The sequence below is a fragment of the Gopherus evgoodei genome, chromosome 1 (genome assembly GCF_007399415.2).
Source record: "Gopherus evgoodei ecotype Sinaloan lineage chromosome 1, rGopEvg1_v1.p, whole genome shotgun sequence".
Lineage (NCBI taxonomy): Eukaryota > Metazoa > Chordata > Testudines > Testudinidae > Gopherus > Gopherus evgoodei.
The window spans coordinates 161256160-161269634 of NC_044322.1; the positions used below are offsets into that span (position 1 = coordinate 161256160).

A 13475-nucleotide genomic window follows, 5' to 3' on the forward strand; every position below is an offset into this window, starting at 1 on the left:
ATTTGATGCTCATTAAAATATGTTCTTGTGCCTTGTTTTGACCTAGGCCTATGTTTGGATTAAAATTTCTAGAGCTGGTTAAGACTAGTAGGGAAAAATGCTTTTGACCCATGCTTAAACCTCTAGATCAGTGTCTCCCAGGTGAATTATGTAGCCTCTTTGACTGTTTCCCCTCCTATAAACTGACATTAAAAATATTTGATTAAAGCGGCTGCCATTAAAAGCAAACAGTTATCAACCGTTAGCACATTGCTGTGTCTGAGATAACAGTTTTTCCTTATACTCACAAAAAGAAATAACTGTTAGCATATGTTGACTTTTTAATGAGTCACCATTACTTACATGTGGCAAAACAACAACAACAACAACAACAACAAAAACACCTGAGAATGATTAGAGGGCAGCTGAGGGTAAAAAAAATTATGAAATTAACAAGATGTGTGCCAATGATTTTCCTGATCACTCTGGCCCCAATCCTGTGAGCTGCTCTGTGCAGGCAGACCCCTGCACCTATGCAGAGCTCCACAGAAGTCAATGATCGGTATGGGAAGAGCAGTGTCAGGATCACCACACGTTTCCCATGTAGGTAAATAGAATGAGTTTCCTTGTCCCTCCAACTGTCAAACTCTAGCAGATCTCATGTGTGGTATCCACATGTAGTGAATATGTCTGAAAATGTAGGTCTTAATCTCTCTAAGCATAAGTTCCCCCCAACTGTAAAATGGGGCAATGATGCTTTAAACAGAAAAGGCATTGTGGGGACTAATAGTGGTTGTAAAGTGCTGTTTAGGTGTACAGTGTTATAAGGATCATTCCGTTGCAAAGGTAGGAATCAAAAGTTCTGGGCTCACAACCCTGGGCATGTTCCTCCAAGACACGTGACCTCTATAGCATGTCCTGTATTTCTCTTCCTCGCTATTAATTCCTACTTTCATTCACCATTTTTGCCTTACATTAGACATTCATCCACTGATGTTATAATGATGTCACTGACGTCATGTTTAGTATGGAATATTTGTGACATTATAAATGGCATAAACAAGTGGATGAAAACTTAGTATGGAAGTGATCCCCAGAAAGAAGATAATTATTGAGAAGTCAAGGTTCTGATGATGTATAGGGAAAATTAAAACTTCCAATGTGATGTGCGCTCATTTTTCTTTCTAAACTGAGTGATTGTCAGTGGTTTTCCAGAATGAACAGCAGCTGATGCAAACATGGGAACAGGGACAGCCTGTTTCTTTTTAATTTTTTTATGACTGTTCAAGGAAGACACAGTAGATTGTTTGTTTGTTTTTGGTTTTTTTCTGCATTTTCCATAAAACAAGATGGCAAGGATAATATTCTCCATTTCCCCTTGTCCTGTTTAACTTTCTCCAGGAACAGAGCACAGCTCATGGTGTGAGAAATAGTTGGGGTCAGATTCGGTCATCAGATGTACTCCAAATAAATAAGTGGAGATGGTGGGACGACTGGGGAAAGCAGATGGCAATTGCCCCAAATGGGCAGATGTATTTTATATCGGTTTTTCTTTTCTCAGCTTTACACCCCACCTTTACAATTCTGCTCAGCAACTCTGCTTCATAGCTGCACTGCTTTCTCCCCATCACATACATAAAAGACTTGGGAAGATTCACAGTCAGAAATTTTCAAGCAGCAGACATGCCTCTTCAACAGCACGTCTACATAGGTGGAAGCCATTTGTGGACGACAAAATTACAGAGAACACTCTGCAGCTCCTGAGACATGCAGAACTCTGCTCTTCCTGGCTCCTTCTGCATGCCGATTCTGACCAGAGGAGAATTGGTCCACGTAAAGGGTTCAGTTCTGCTCTCATTTATATAGATACAATTCTGTTTAAATCAGAGGAGTTCCACACAGGTAAATGGAGGTAGAATTTGACTCAAGACCAGGGATAAACTCCTTCTCATGTAATTACAGTATTTAATGGATTGCACTGTAGGAATAGTTAAAAAGAAAGGTCTGCAGACCCCTGAGACTGTCATTCATTTTTGAAAAAGCCTCTTGGAATCTGCAAGACCCCAAATTTCCTCACAAGCTCCTGTGGCATTTTTAAAGGATGTGGCTGTATATTCCACAAAAACTAGAACCTGAATCTTCCTAGATCACAGTTATTTATTCTTGATTACTCAGCCTCTTTTATAACCAAACACTTAAAAATCTGACTGACATCGCTGATAGATTTACTAGTGAAATTCCCATGGTCTGCATAAGTCACTGATTTTGATACTGCTGCAATAGTAAAGCACAATAGGTTGGGTTTAAAACAGAATTTCAGGCTCAGCTTTTTAATGTCTTCTTGTTGTGCATACATCAGACATGTAAAGGGCAGAGTACTCCTCTTTATGGGTGTTCTAGATGTGCATCTATAGTGCTGTAATACTTCTATAGCTTCTTATATTCCTGTCTGGTTCCCAGGTCCAGGACTAACCACCATCTGCCATCTGTGCATTTCCCGTAATCAGGGCTGGTGTTAGTGGGTAGCAAGCAGGGCAATTGCCCAGGATCCCACGCCACAGGATGCCCCCTCAAAGCTAAGTTACATGGTCATGCTTCAGCTTCAGCCCTGCGAAGCAGGGCTCACTCAGGCTTCTGCTTTGGCTCCTTAGTTTCTGCCCAAGGCCCCAGCAAGTCTAATACCAACCCTGCCTGTAATACTGTAAGCCCAACTCTATGCAAGATAAAGTTGTCTGAAACCTTGGACACACTGTTCTGACCCTCCACCCTCAGTTACCTTATATGCAGTTTTTCCTCAGCTCTATCACAAGAACATATTGTTTTATATATGAAATTAGTCATCCTCTCCTACGTTTCTCTTCTTTATAAAAGAAAAAAATAATGCTAGATATTCTTCCAAATCCTGAGGCCCCCCAAAATTTCTCATAAACATAGATGTTTGTATCTTTACATGTTATGATTCAAAAATTGCCCCAAATGGACATGTTTTCTTAAATTCTTACAGTTCTAGTCACCATCCTTTCAGCCAATGAGAACTGAATGAGCTTCCTACCAAAGTCTGTTAGTGATATTCTTTAATCATTACAATTAGTTATTAGCAGAGTTGGTCAGAAATTTTGGAAATTTCACACTTTTGATTTGAGGAAATTGTTGACATTTTGAGGGAGCGGGGAATTGAATTTTTTCATAACTTTTTTTAAAAAAATGTTGTCCTGGTGTCTGATCAGTTCTAATTGTCTAGGAGGTGGTTTTTGTTGTTTGTTGTTGGGTTTTTTCTTTTTTAATAGAAAAACTTGATAATCTCTGAGGCAACAAAAGGAATTTTGGGAAGAAAAGTTCCCAAGAGAATGTGAATTACATATACAATCTTAATACCATTTTTGCAGGTACTAGGTTCTCCCATATTCAATAAGAAATAGGTTCTTTTTAAAAAAAATTCTGCAGGACATTCCTAGAACTCTAGAAACAGAAGCTGCTGAAGGAAACAGAAACTTCAATGAAAATACTCATAGAACAACCATTTTGTTTTTCTATGTGCTTTCAACTTGAGTAGTTTTAACATGAATACTATAGTAACATTTATGATGCAATGATTCATGGACATATCATGACTAATAAACCAAGGGTGGGCTCCATGAAGGGACTTAGGCATTGCTACACCCAGTATTATGGCACCTTAGTTTTAGGTTCCTAGAAAATCACAGGAATAACACAACAATCCACAAAGCTGAGTTAGGCTCCCTATACAGTGAAAAGGAAGAGATAGGCACCTTAGAATGCAATATTTTTGCATATTATCTTCATGGAGTAATGTATGCTTTGTGGGGAAGATGAGGAAATTAATCATACATATCCCCTAGCATTACTGGGAAAAACAAGACATCTTTATATCAAGGAATCTTTCCAATGCTTGCACAACGGAGGACATATAGATTCTATTAGTCCAATTTGTTTCGTTATTTTATGTTCCAAACTCATTGTCTTTCACCATTAAGTTAATAGCAATATTTATAGACCTAGAAATGGCTTTCAGTTCTGAGGTATCCCATTGAAAATACTTGACTTGTGCTGCTTAAATTCAACTTATTTTGATCAAAATGGCTGATTGTGAGTTAATGAAAATAAGTGTTAAACCAGTTGTGAGTGAGCAGCAAAAGGTTTAGAGATTGGTTCTGACAAGCATTCAAAACTTATCTGAATCTCTTTGGTATGAAATCAGACATGGAATCTTGTGAGAATATGTTTTCTCACAAGATTCCTCCTGATTCCACTTGCTTCCAGTCAGGCTGGAATATGGCAAGAAAAGTCCCCCTCTTCTGCACCCTTTACTCCACACACACTTTTTGAATGCATTCTCTTCTAACAATGGCCCAAACTACAAATCTCAGGATCATATGAAAATGAGGGAGGAGGGGAGGTTTATCAAGCTTTTTATTTTCAATATTCAAATAGGATTGATTTGGATACAATTTGCGATCTGGGTAAAAGTTTGGACTGGACTTTATTTTAATCTAACTCATTCACCAATCCTTCATTTTAGCTACCAACAAATTTTTCTGATAAGCGTTTAGCTTAATAAAAAATGAAATATTTTGGTATATATTGCCATCTTGGGGTTTTTTTCAGTTGAAAGAATTGTAACTCTTTTCAGTGGTACTCAAAGCATCATGACAGGTCAATAATATCACTTGTAAAGATTGCCCTTAATGTTAGCTCTGTTTCCATTACAGAGTTGCACCTGTAGTTGTTACCTTTACCTAGATGGGAAATTGATCATCAGTAATGACCAAAAGATGCAAAAGAGTTTCAGAAGCTGGGAGATGAATGATCCATGATAATGGTCACTGGAGGTCTGTCTTCTTATTCATCTAGCCTTTTCACTCATGTTAACTTCTCTACTCTTCTGACCACTTTTTCACAGTAATTTCAGCCCTGCCTCTAAATACTATTCTTATCTTTAGAAATTGAATTTGGAAACGAGGTACATGTAATAAACTGCAATGAGGTGCTCTGTTCAAATTGCTGAGTTCTCCAGTAGAAGAGATTTGGGTGAGCTTCCTAAAGCCTTAAGGTAGTGTCATGGCCCTATGTCTGATTAGGTTGATTATCTCTATTATTTCCAATCCAATCAGTCTTTGTGAAAGGTTTTCACAGAAGTCCTTGAGGCCCAAATCAGTGTTGGCTTATAGTAGATAGGTCCTCATACCTTTGTCCATAAAGGAAAGGGAATTTTACTTCAGGACCCAATACATCATCTCTGTAAGACGGGTCCAATCTTATATTTCTTATTAGAACATTAGATGTTCAGCCTATTAGAATACAACAACCTACTCAACCTTCTTTATAGTCATTTTGAGTCCACCTTTCTCTAAATCATGATGTGAGGACTTTAGTCATTCAGTCAGAGATTATGGGTCTATTACAGGAGTGGGTGGGTGAGGTTCTGTGGCCTGCAATGTGCAGGAGGTCAAACTAGATGATCATGACGGTCCGTTCTACCCTTAAAGGCTGAGTCTATGAGATTGCTGTAGTCATTTGTTGGATGTGCTATCAAAATCAAGTATCTGACAACAATACTTCCCATCAAGAATGGGAACAGAGTATATAAAGGATGTCAGGCTAGTTTGCTGACCTTACCACTCAAACCTTCCTGCAGTTGTTATTCAGAATGCTGAATTTTGTGCTTTTTGTCCTAGACTTAGTAGTCTTTTTAGATTAGGTTGTGTTGGTCCAGGACACACTATATTTGGAGTATGTGTGGGCAGAACTGTCAGAAAATGTTTTGTTCTAGATGCTGTATTGGAATCTGGCCAAAGTGTTTCAGGGTCTTAATGAGTTCCCATTACAATAATTTGCTGCGTTCATGTTCTATAAAATACATCATCTGGAATGCTAAGTGTTTAAAAATGTAGGGGACAGATCCTCAGCTGGTGCAGACTGCCATAGCTCTATGGAAGTCTGTGGACATATTGCAGTTTTCACCAGCTGAGGATATGCTCCTAAGACTCTGTAAGGTGACCACTGAAAGTTAGAAAGTAAGGGTGATATATACTTACTGTGCAGAAGGTGAGCATGAGGTCTGTGTGCCCCTTACATCCCACTGAAGCCCTATTTTCAAGTACTAAGAGATATTTATGTGGTGGATAGGGCTTGTGCTTGCCTTCTACACAGGGTTGAATTTAATCTAATGATCTTGCTTTGATACTGGTCTTTCTGATGGAGCCTAAAACAGCTTTTCTGTCTGATAGAGGTGATCTGATGAAGGACCACAGAGGAACTATGGCAGCTGTTTTGATTTTTCCAGAAAAGACACAATTTATATTGTGTATCTATATATACAAATATAAATTTTGACATTTTTCTGGAAAATTCTTGGATTGTTTTGGTAAGATTTAAAAAAAATAATTGTATTTCCATATCCTTAATCACAATGTTCTTTTTCAGTAAAATATACTAAAAGAAAGGCTTGGCAAACTAATAAAACAAAAAAATAAAAATAAAGTTCCTCCCCTTGGATGAAAATCTAATGCCACCCTAAATCCCAAATGATGAACTTGGCCATTCTTGGCATCCAGACTTGAAACAGTGCATGCTAACTATGATTTCACATACTCAGAGTATGGGTGATCATGTGGCATTTTTCTGTTCTCTGATTGGTTGACTGAAACAAACAGAAAGAAAACAAAGCAATTCAAAGATGGCTGAATGAATAAGTCTGGCCCAAACCTTTCCCAAACTGATTCACGTGAGTATTAATCAGATTTTGCTTGTCACCAATGCTTTTGTAAACTAAGAAAACAATTTATGGAAAAGTTAATATTCAGGGTATTGAATCCCATCAAAGCAAACTGGCTTTTTTAAAAAAAAAGTTGCACCCCCACCCCCCCACTTGTCTCCACCCAGTATTCTCCACTCTACTTTAGGAAACACTTTTCTCCACTTACCCCCATGAGCAATTAGTCCCTGCCCCCATTAGACCCAGCTATACTACTTTAAATTGAAGAACTGAGATCTTCTTGCCTTTCCTGACCACAACCCCAGCTATAACATGATGCAGAAAATGAACCATTTGTCCCTGATGCAATTTGCTGATTTTCATTTTGGTTTTTAGCTTCCTTAAGAATTACAACTGGAGGGGCTTGGAACGGGTCCCATAGGAGGAGAGATTAAAGAGGCTAGGACTTTTCAGCTTGGAAAAGAGGAGACTAAGGGGGGATATGATAAGAGGTATATAAAATCATGAGTGGTGTGGAGAAAGTGAATAAGGAAAAGTTATTTACTTGTTCCCATAATATAAGAACTAGGGGCCAACAAATGAAATGATTGGGCAGGAAGTTTAAAACAAATAAAAGGAAGTACTCCTTCACACAGCGCACAGTCAACATGTGGAAATCCTTGCCTGAGGAGGTTGTGAAGACTAGGACTGTAACAAGGTTTAAAAGAGAACGGGATAAATTCATGGCGGTTAAGTCCATTAATGGCTATTAACCAGGATGGATAAGAAATGGTGTCCCTAACCTCTGTTTGTCAGAAGGTGGTGATGGACGGCAGGAGAGAGATCACTTGATCATTACCTGTTAGGTTCACTCCCTCTGGAGCACCTGGCATTAGCCACCGTTGGTAGACAGGTTACTGAGCTGGATGGACCTTTGGTCTGACCTAGTATGGCCATTTTTATGTTCTTATGGCATTATATCATGCTTCTGATACTTTTGAGTCCATTTTCAGTCCATTACTAATGTACCACAGAAGTCTCTGGACTTTGTATCTTTCCTGTCTGGCTATATTAGTGACCTTTCCGGCTATAGTCATCCTTTTGTCTTATTTTTGGGCATCGTTTCTTGGGTTCCACTATAGCAAAGAAGGCTTGGTCTTGCCAAGTTGGCCATCTTTACGACCACAAAGCAGGTGTTTTTTAATACTGATGTGTTGTGTGCCAGTTCCCACTTTAAGCTTGTACCCTGCAGAGCTCCCTTTGGACAATGCAAGATTCTCCAGCCCAATAATAAATGACTTTTTTTTTATTTTAAGTTTTACTAATTTTAACACAAATCTTGAATTAGCCTAATGCTGCAGTTGTTCACAGTGTTGATTCTAGTTATTTTATTTTAATGTTTCTATTTTTTGATTGGCCTTCACATCATGAAAGACAAGGTAGAAGCACAGATTGTTTTTAGTTAGTGAGGCTGAAGTTTACAGTTTGCTAAAAGAGAAAACAAAATCAGTTCCCACAGTAAAGAAACACTTCAAAGTCTAATTGTATTGGGTACTATAAAAGTGTCGGAAATGGAGTTTACTATTTGGTTAAGAATCTCAGTAAATTATTTCACATGCTTCTGTGTCTAGGCTATGACCTTCCAGAAGTGCCACCCCCTACTACTTGTCAACACATTAGTCGTATAAAACTCAGCTGATGCCAAACGGACGCAGTTCAGCCAACTATAGAACTGTATAATATTCTACTATGTTCTTCTATTCGTCTTGTTTTTCTCCCGGCTATGGATACTTTCTGCTGCTTTAAGACTGCAGAGGGCTAAAATTGACAGAAGCTTGTGATAGGGTTAATACTTTGTTCTGCTCAGAGGCAGAGAAGGTTAGCAGAGGGATCAATGTGATTAAATCTGTAGGAGAGGAAAGATGTGTCAGTCTGCTTGCTTGCTGCCTGGATGTGGTGGTTGAAGGGTGGTGTATATGCAGCCTGGTTTCTGCAGATCTGAGTTGGATATTACCAGTGATGATCTTATGCTTGCATGGAGGATTTTTTCACCTGTGGACCTGCCTCTGCAAACCTGCTGGTGTCTCCCTGAGCTAATGACACACCTGGCATTAAAGCACCCGCCTCCTTTTTCCCTCTAGCTGCATCTTTCTGAAACAGAAAGCAAGTGTCAGTGGAGAACAGAAGCTAAAGGAGAGACAGATCACTTGCTTTAAGGACAATCAGACACATACACGCATTCTCCAAGCAGCTACACTGCTACCAGCAAAATAAGCTGGACTGATCTTCCCTCTTAGCTTGCAGCTTTAACCTTGCGGTTGACAAACAGGGAAACAGAAAGCAAGGAAAAGAGTGGAAAGCTAAAAGCACATAGCTGGGAGGATAGAAAGGAGCAGGGGCATGTGGATATTGGCTATCTTCTTGTTCCAGAGCATCTTGAATGGTGAGCAATATAATCATTTAGTTTGTGATTCATTTTATTTCAGCTAATTGGGAAGGGTGTCAAAGGGAATAGGATGATTTTTTATCTTTTGTGTTTAAAGCATCGCGCTGGTTGTTAGCAGCTGTCGGGAGAAGGAAGAAATTGCTCTGTAATCATTTAAACTATCTTACCTAGCAAAGTAAGTGCCCATAACCTAAGTGTGTTACAATATAACTTCCTCATTCAGAATAAAACTGTACTTGATGAAATAGGGATAGATGCAATTTTTCTTTTTTTGGCTGAAAAAAGTACAGAATTTTGCCAAGCAGAGCATCAATCTGTAAGAGCATACTGAGTGAATTTAAAGGGCTTGTATATCAAGCTTTTGGATTTTGATTTTGTTTTAATGTTTTTATATTTCAATTCTTAAATTGTCATGTGATTTGACCAAAATAATGCAGGCTTTTTATTTAAGGAAAAATATTTTTAAATTTCCTCTTGCCATCATTTCTCTGAGAAGGTACCTGCTATGTGTTCAACACACTCATTTATGTAAAAATATGCACTGGTAAGCATTACATCATCTAAAAAAGATTGAAGACTCTTTCAGTCAATTTCAAAGTTATGAAGGGGAAATAACAATGGAAAGACAATAAAAAATAAACCCTTATTGTGTACTCCTCTGCAATAGATAAATGCTTTCCCAGGTTTTAATGCTGTTATTAATACAGGTGAGGTTTTATATATTTAATACTTAGACTTGCATAGTTAGTCTTTGATCATATGTATCATCCTAAGGTGCATATTGAACTATATGCAAATAAATATAGTATCTTTAGGATAGAAAACAAATTGTGCTGTATATTGTGATGCTAGTTATTCCTATTATTTTACCTTCCTATTTTCAAATTTGAGACCATAGCTCTGCCTAAAATTCATTGTACACTGGCAGTTAAAATGGAAAGATTAAGCACGCAATTTTCAAAATGGGCAAACCAGACAGAATAGGAAAATGTTGCTTGAATGAATGAATGAGGGATAATCTCAGGGTAAAGTGTAAAATTTTCCCTGGAATATACAAATATAATTGAAGCTCCAAGCAAAGGGTGACGAATGAGTGCTGGATGAGAGTGCCTTCACATTTGCTTAGGTATATACTCGATGGGAAAATACATTGACAGGCAAAGCAAATCCAGTATGAATAGAAAGAAATATTATAAAATTAAGGCAATAAGAGATGAAGCAGGAAGGCAGGTAAGGGAGTAAGGAAGATGCATCGAGAAGTATGTTTTGATGCACAGTATCCTGTACAATGTAAAATCATCAAAATAACTCCCAAACTTTTTATTTTATTTTGAAATCCTCCTAGCAGTAAGACATTGCAATAAGTTCTGGCATTAAGAATGTATTTATTTATTTTGTCAGATGGCACTATGCCTTTTCTGTATCCACTGCAGGCAGATACCTTGGAGAAAATATTTGCTTTTAATAACACAGGATCACTGTGAAAGTATATTTGCTTATCAGGGCTATTCAGTTAAACAAGGATTTGCATAGAAAATTAGAAATGCAACATTTGTGTCCAAAAATTGTAGGTCTTTAAAAGACAAATACATGTGTACCCTGCACGCACATGAATTCACACCCATTTAAATTGCATACTTTTAATGTAGACTATCTGAAAAAAAAATCTGCAGTTCTGAAGAATAATAAATTAACGTTGTTTTCTTTTTAAGGTTGAAATTGTATGAATAACAGTTTCTCTCATTTATTCATGTAGTCTGCAGCAATGTCACAGTTTCAACATTCACAAGTATGGACCAAAATTAAACATAAAAAATTATCAGAATACGTATTTATCCTTAACACTCTAAACACAGAAGATACATGTATCTTCCCAGATTTTATGCTGATATACATACACTCTGTGTGTATACATACATACATGGTACATACACACCACAATTTTTTTAAATATTACAACACTAGAAATATCTAATGGATGGTTCAGTGAATCTTTATTAACTTAAAAACTGGTTAAAATGGGGTATTTTGACATTAATTTTCAATGATATAGTAAATATAAGATAGTAAGCTCTCTCTGTGTATTGCAGATTCTTATATGTACACACACACAGGGTATGTATACCAGCATTAAATCTGGGAAGATGATACTTCTTCATTTAGGGCTGTTATGGATAAATATATACTATGAGAATACATGTGATAAGTGTTTCCTGAGGTACTGTCTGGCAGCATTTAAAACATCAAATGCTCATTGTTAAAGTTACACTGTTGAATTTAGAATACACTATTCACATGACTCTAGTAAGATTTTGGTGATATTTTGAAAATGATTAATACTTTGTGTTTGAAGGAAAATACAGTATAGGCAGTATACACAAATACAAATGTTATATAGTTATACAATATGTGGCACTCTTTTATGATGTTGTATAAAAATTAACTCTTGAAGCTTGACTTCTGTTATTGCGGTTACCCACCTGCTTTTCAGAAGTCCCCAGGGAAATGCACAAAACTACTTACAACACGCATGTGTTTCTCGCACCGAAGTGTGTGTGGAATCTAATTATGGTCTAGATATATTATAAAATGAAATAAAAATCTAGTATAGCAGGTAAAACTACTATTTTTAATTTCTTTTCTTTTGTATTTAACAACCATGGGGCCCAAACCTGCAATCTTTCTATCTAGCAAAATTTCTGTTGGAGAGTCCCTGGGAGCCATCTGAATAAGGACAGCGGGATTGGCCCCCATATCTCCCTATACTCACTCAGCACAAATAAATCTCATCATGATAAATGGTACCTTCATTGAATGGACTTACTGTCTGTAAAATATCTTACTTATGAGTGCAATAGAATATTAGTACACCAGCAATATCCAAATAATAGGATTCTGGAACAAAATTTCCAAATTCTAACTGCAATTGTTATTTCTAACTACTGATTTTATTTATTAACACTATTGGTTTCTTAAAACATGGATAAAAAAGTATTATTAACCATAAATACAGTCAACCCATTTGAGAAGATGGAGATACTCTTTCAAAACAGTGAATTAAGCTAAATAACTTCAACTGATGGTAAGGTGAGTCATGCAGTTATAACCCTGAGCAACACACTGAGAATTTACCTTCTGGGTTACTGTATTAAAATATTCTAGAAGTAAGCATTTAAAATTATTGATATAAGTGAAAAAAGCCACTTTAGTCCAATCCCAATGAGTATAGGCATATTTTATTGATTACTTCATGGAAAAAAATAAGGTCAAACTTTTTTTTACACATTTCAGAATTCCTGTACCTAGCAATACACTGGCTTATTTGAAATGTGTTTGCTAGACATGCTATTGCTCTGTGTATTCAAATGTCAGTATTTCTTGGTAACATTTTAATATGTTGACATAAATATGCTGAAACCATTTGCAGGCTTCTCTTCCACTGTAACTCTTGTTTGCCTGTGGTCCATTGATCTGTGTTGAAATCAATGGAACACCAGAATGTACCCAATAGAGTACAGCTGATACTAAAAATAAATTCCCATTAAAATGATTTCCATTTTGTATCCATAATGCATGAATCCCAGTGTGCACATGTCCATCTTTGATATATCAAATGAGTTTTTATTAGCATATCAGACTGTAAGCAGGACAAGAGCCAGACTGTAAATTGGGATGGGGGCAGAAGGAGTAGACAAAAACTGTAAGAACGAACAACAGAGGTAATAGGAATACTTGCCACAAGAAACAGTGATCAGTACTGCTAGAAACAAACAGGAGAGCTAACACCTTTACTGATATAAATGGAGCTTTTCCTCCCAATGGAAGGTTTTTTTGAATAGCTGTGACATCAAAATATAGTTTGAGTAGCCAAAGCCTTGCTCTCAGGTAGTAAGATACTTCATGTGCTGATATATAGTTATTGACGTGTTTGTGGATAACCCAATCTTACTGATTGATTTTGACCTTGTTACTTCTGAGGCTTTTAATTCTTTTCTTGCAATAAGTATTAGTTGATCACTGAGTGATTAAAATGAAATTTGCATTAATTTGAAAGCTAGACAGAGTGCAACAGAAATCTGCTCCTCCACTTTAAAAGAGAACTCATTTCCCTTCTTTACGTTTTTAATAATATTCCAGAATATAGCAATTACTGCACATTAAGAATTCCTGACCAGCTTCACCAAACACAAACTGAGATACTACGACATCATGCCTGCATGTTAGTGTGTCAGTATCACAGGACACTAGTGGGCAGCAAACCACACAAGACTGGCAACACTTCAAAACAACAGTTGGAATAAACAGTCACTGAAGGGAGGATTTATGAAGGTAGAT

At 37.1% G+C, this 13475-nt stretch overlaps 1 protein-coding gene across 6 annotated transcripts in view; it reads left to right on the forward strand.

Moving 5' to 3' along the window:
• The first annotated feature begins 8840 nt into the window (after positions 1-8840).
• DSCAM (DS cell adhesion molecule) overlaps positions 8841-13475 on the forward strand; it is a 662018-nt gene continuing 657383 nt past the window's right edge. For all 6 annotated transcript variants that reach the window (XM_030577471.1, XM_030577483.1, XM_030577488.1 and 3 more), the window contains exon 1: positions 8841-9137. In XM_030577471.1, the coding sequence (XP_030433331.1) occupies positions 9095-9137 (43 nt within the window). In that variant the 5' untranslated portion in view covers positions 8841-9094. The remainder of the gene's footprint in view (positions 9138-13475) is intronic.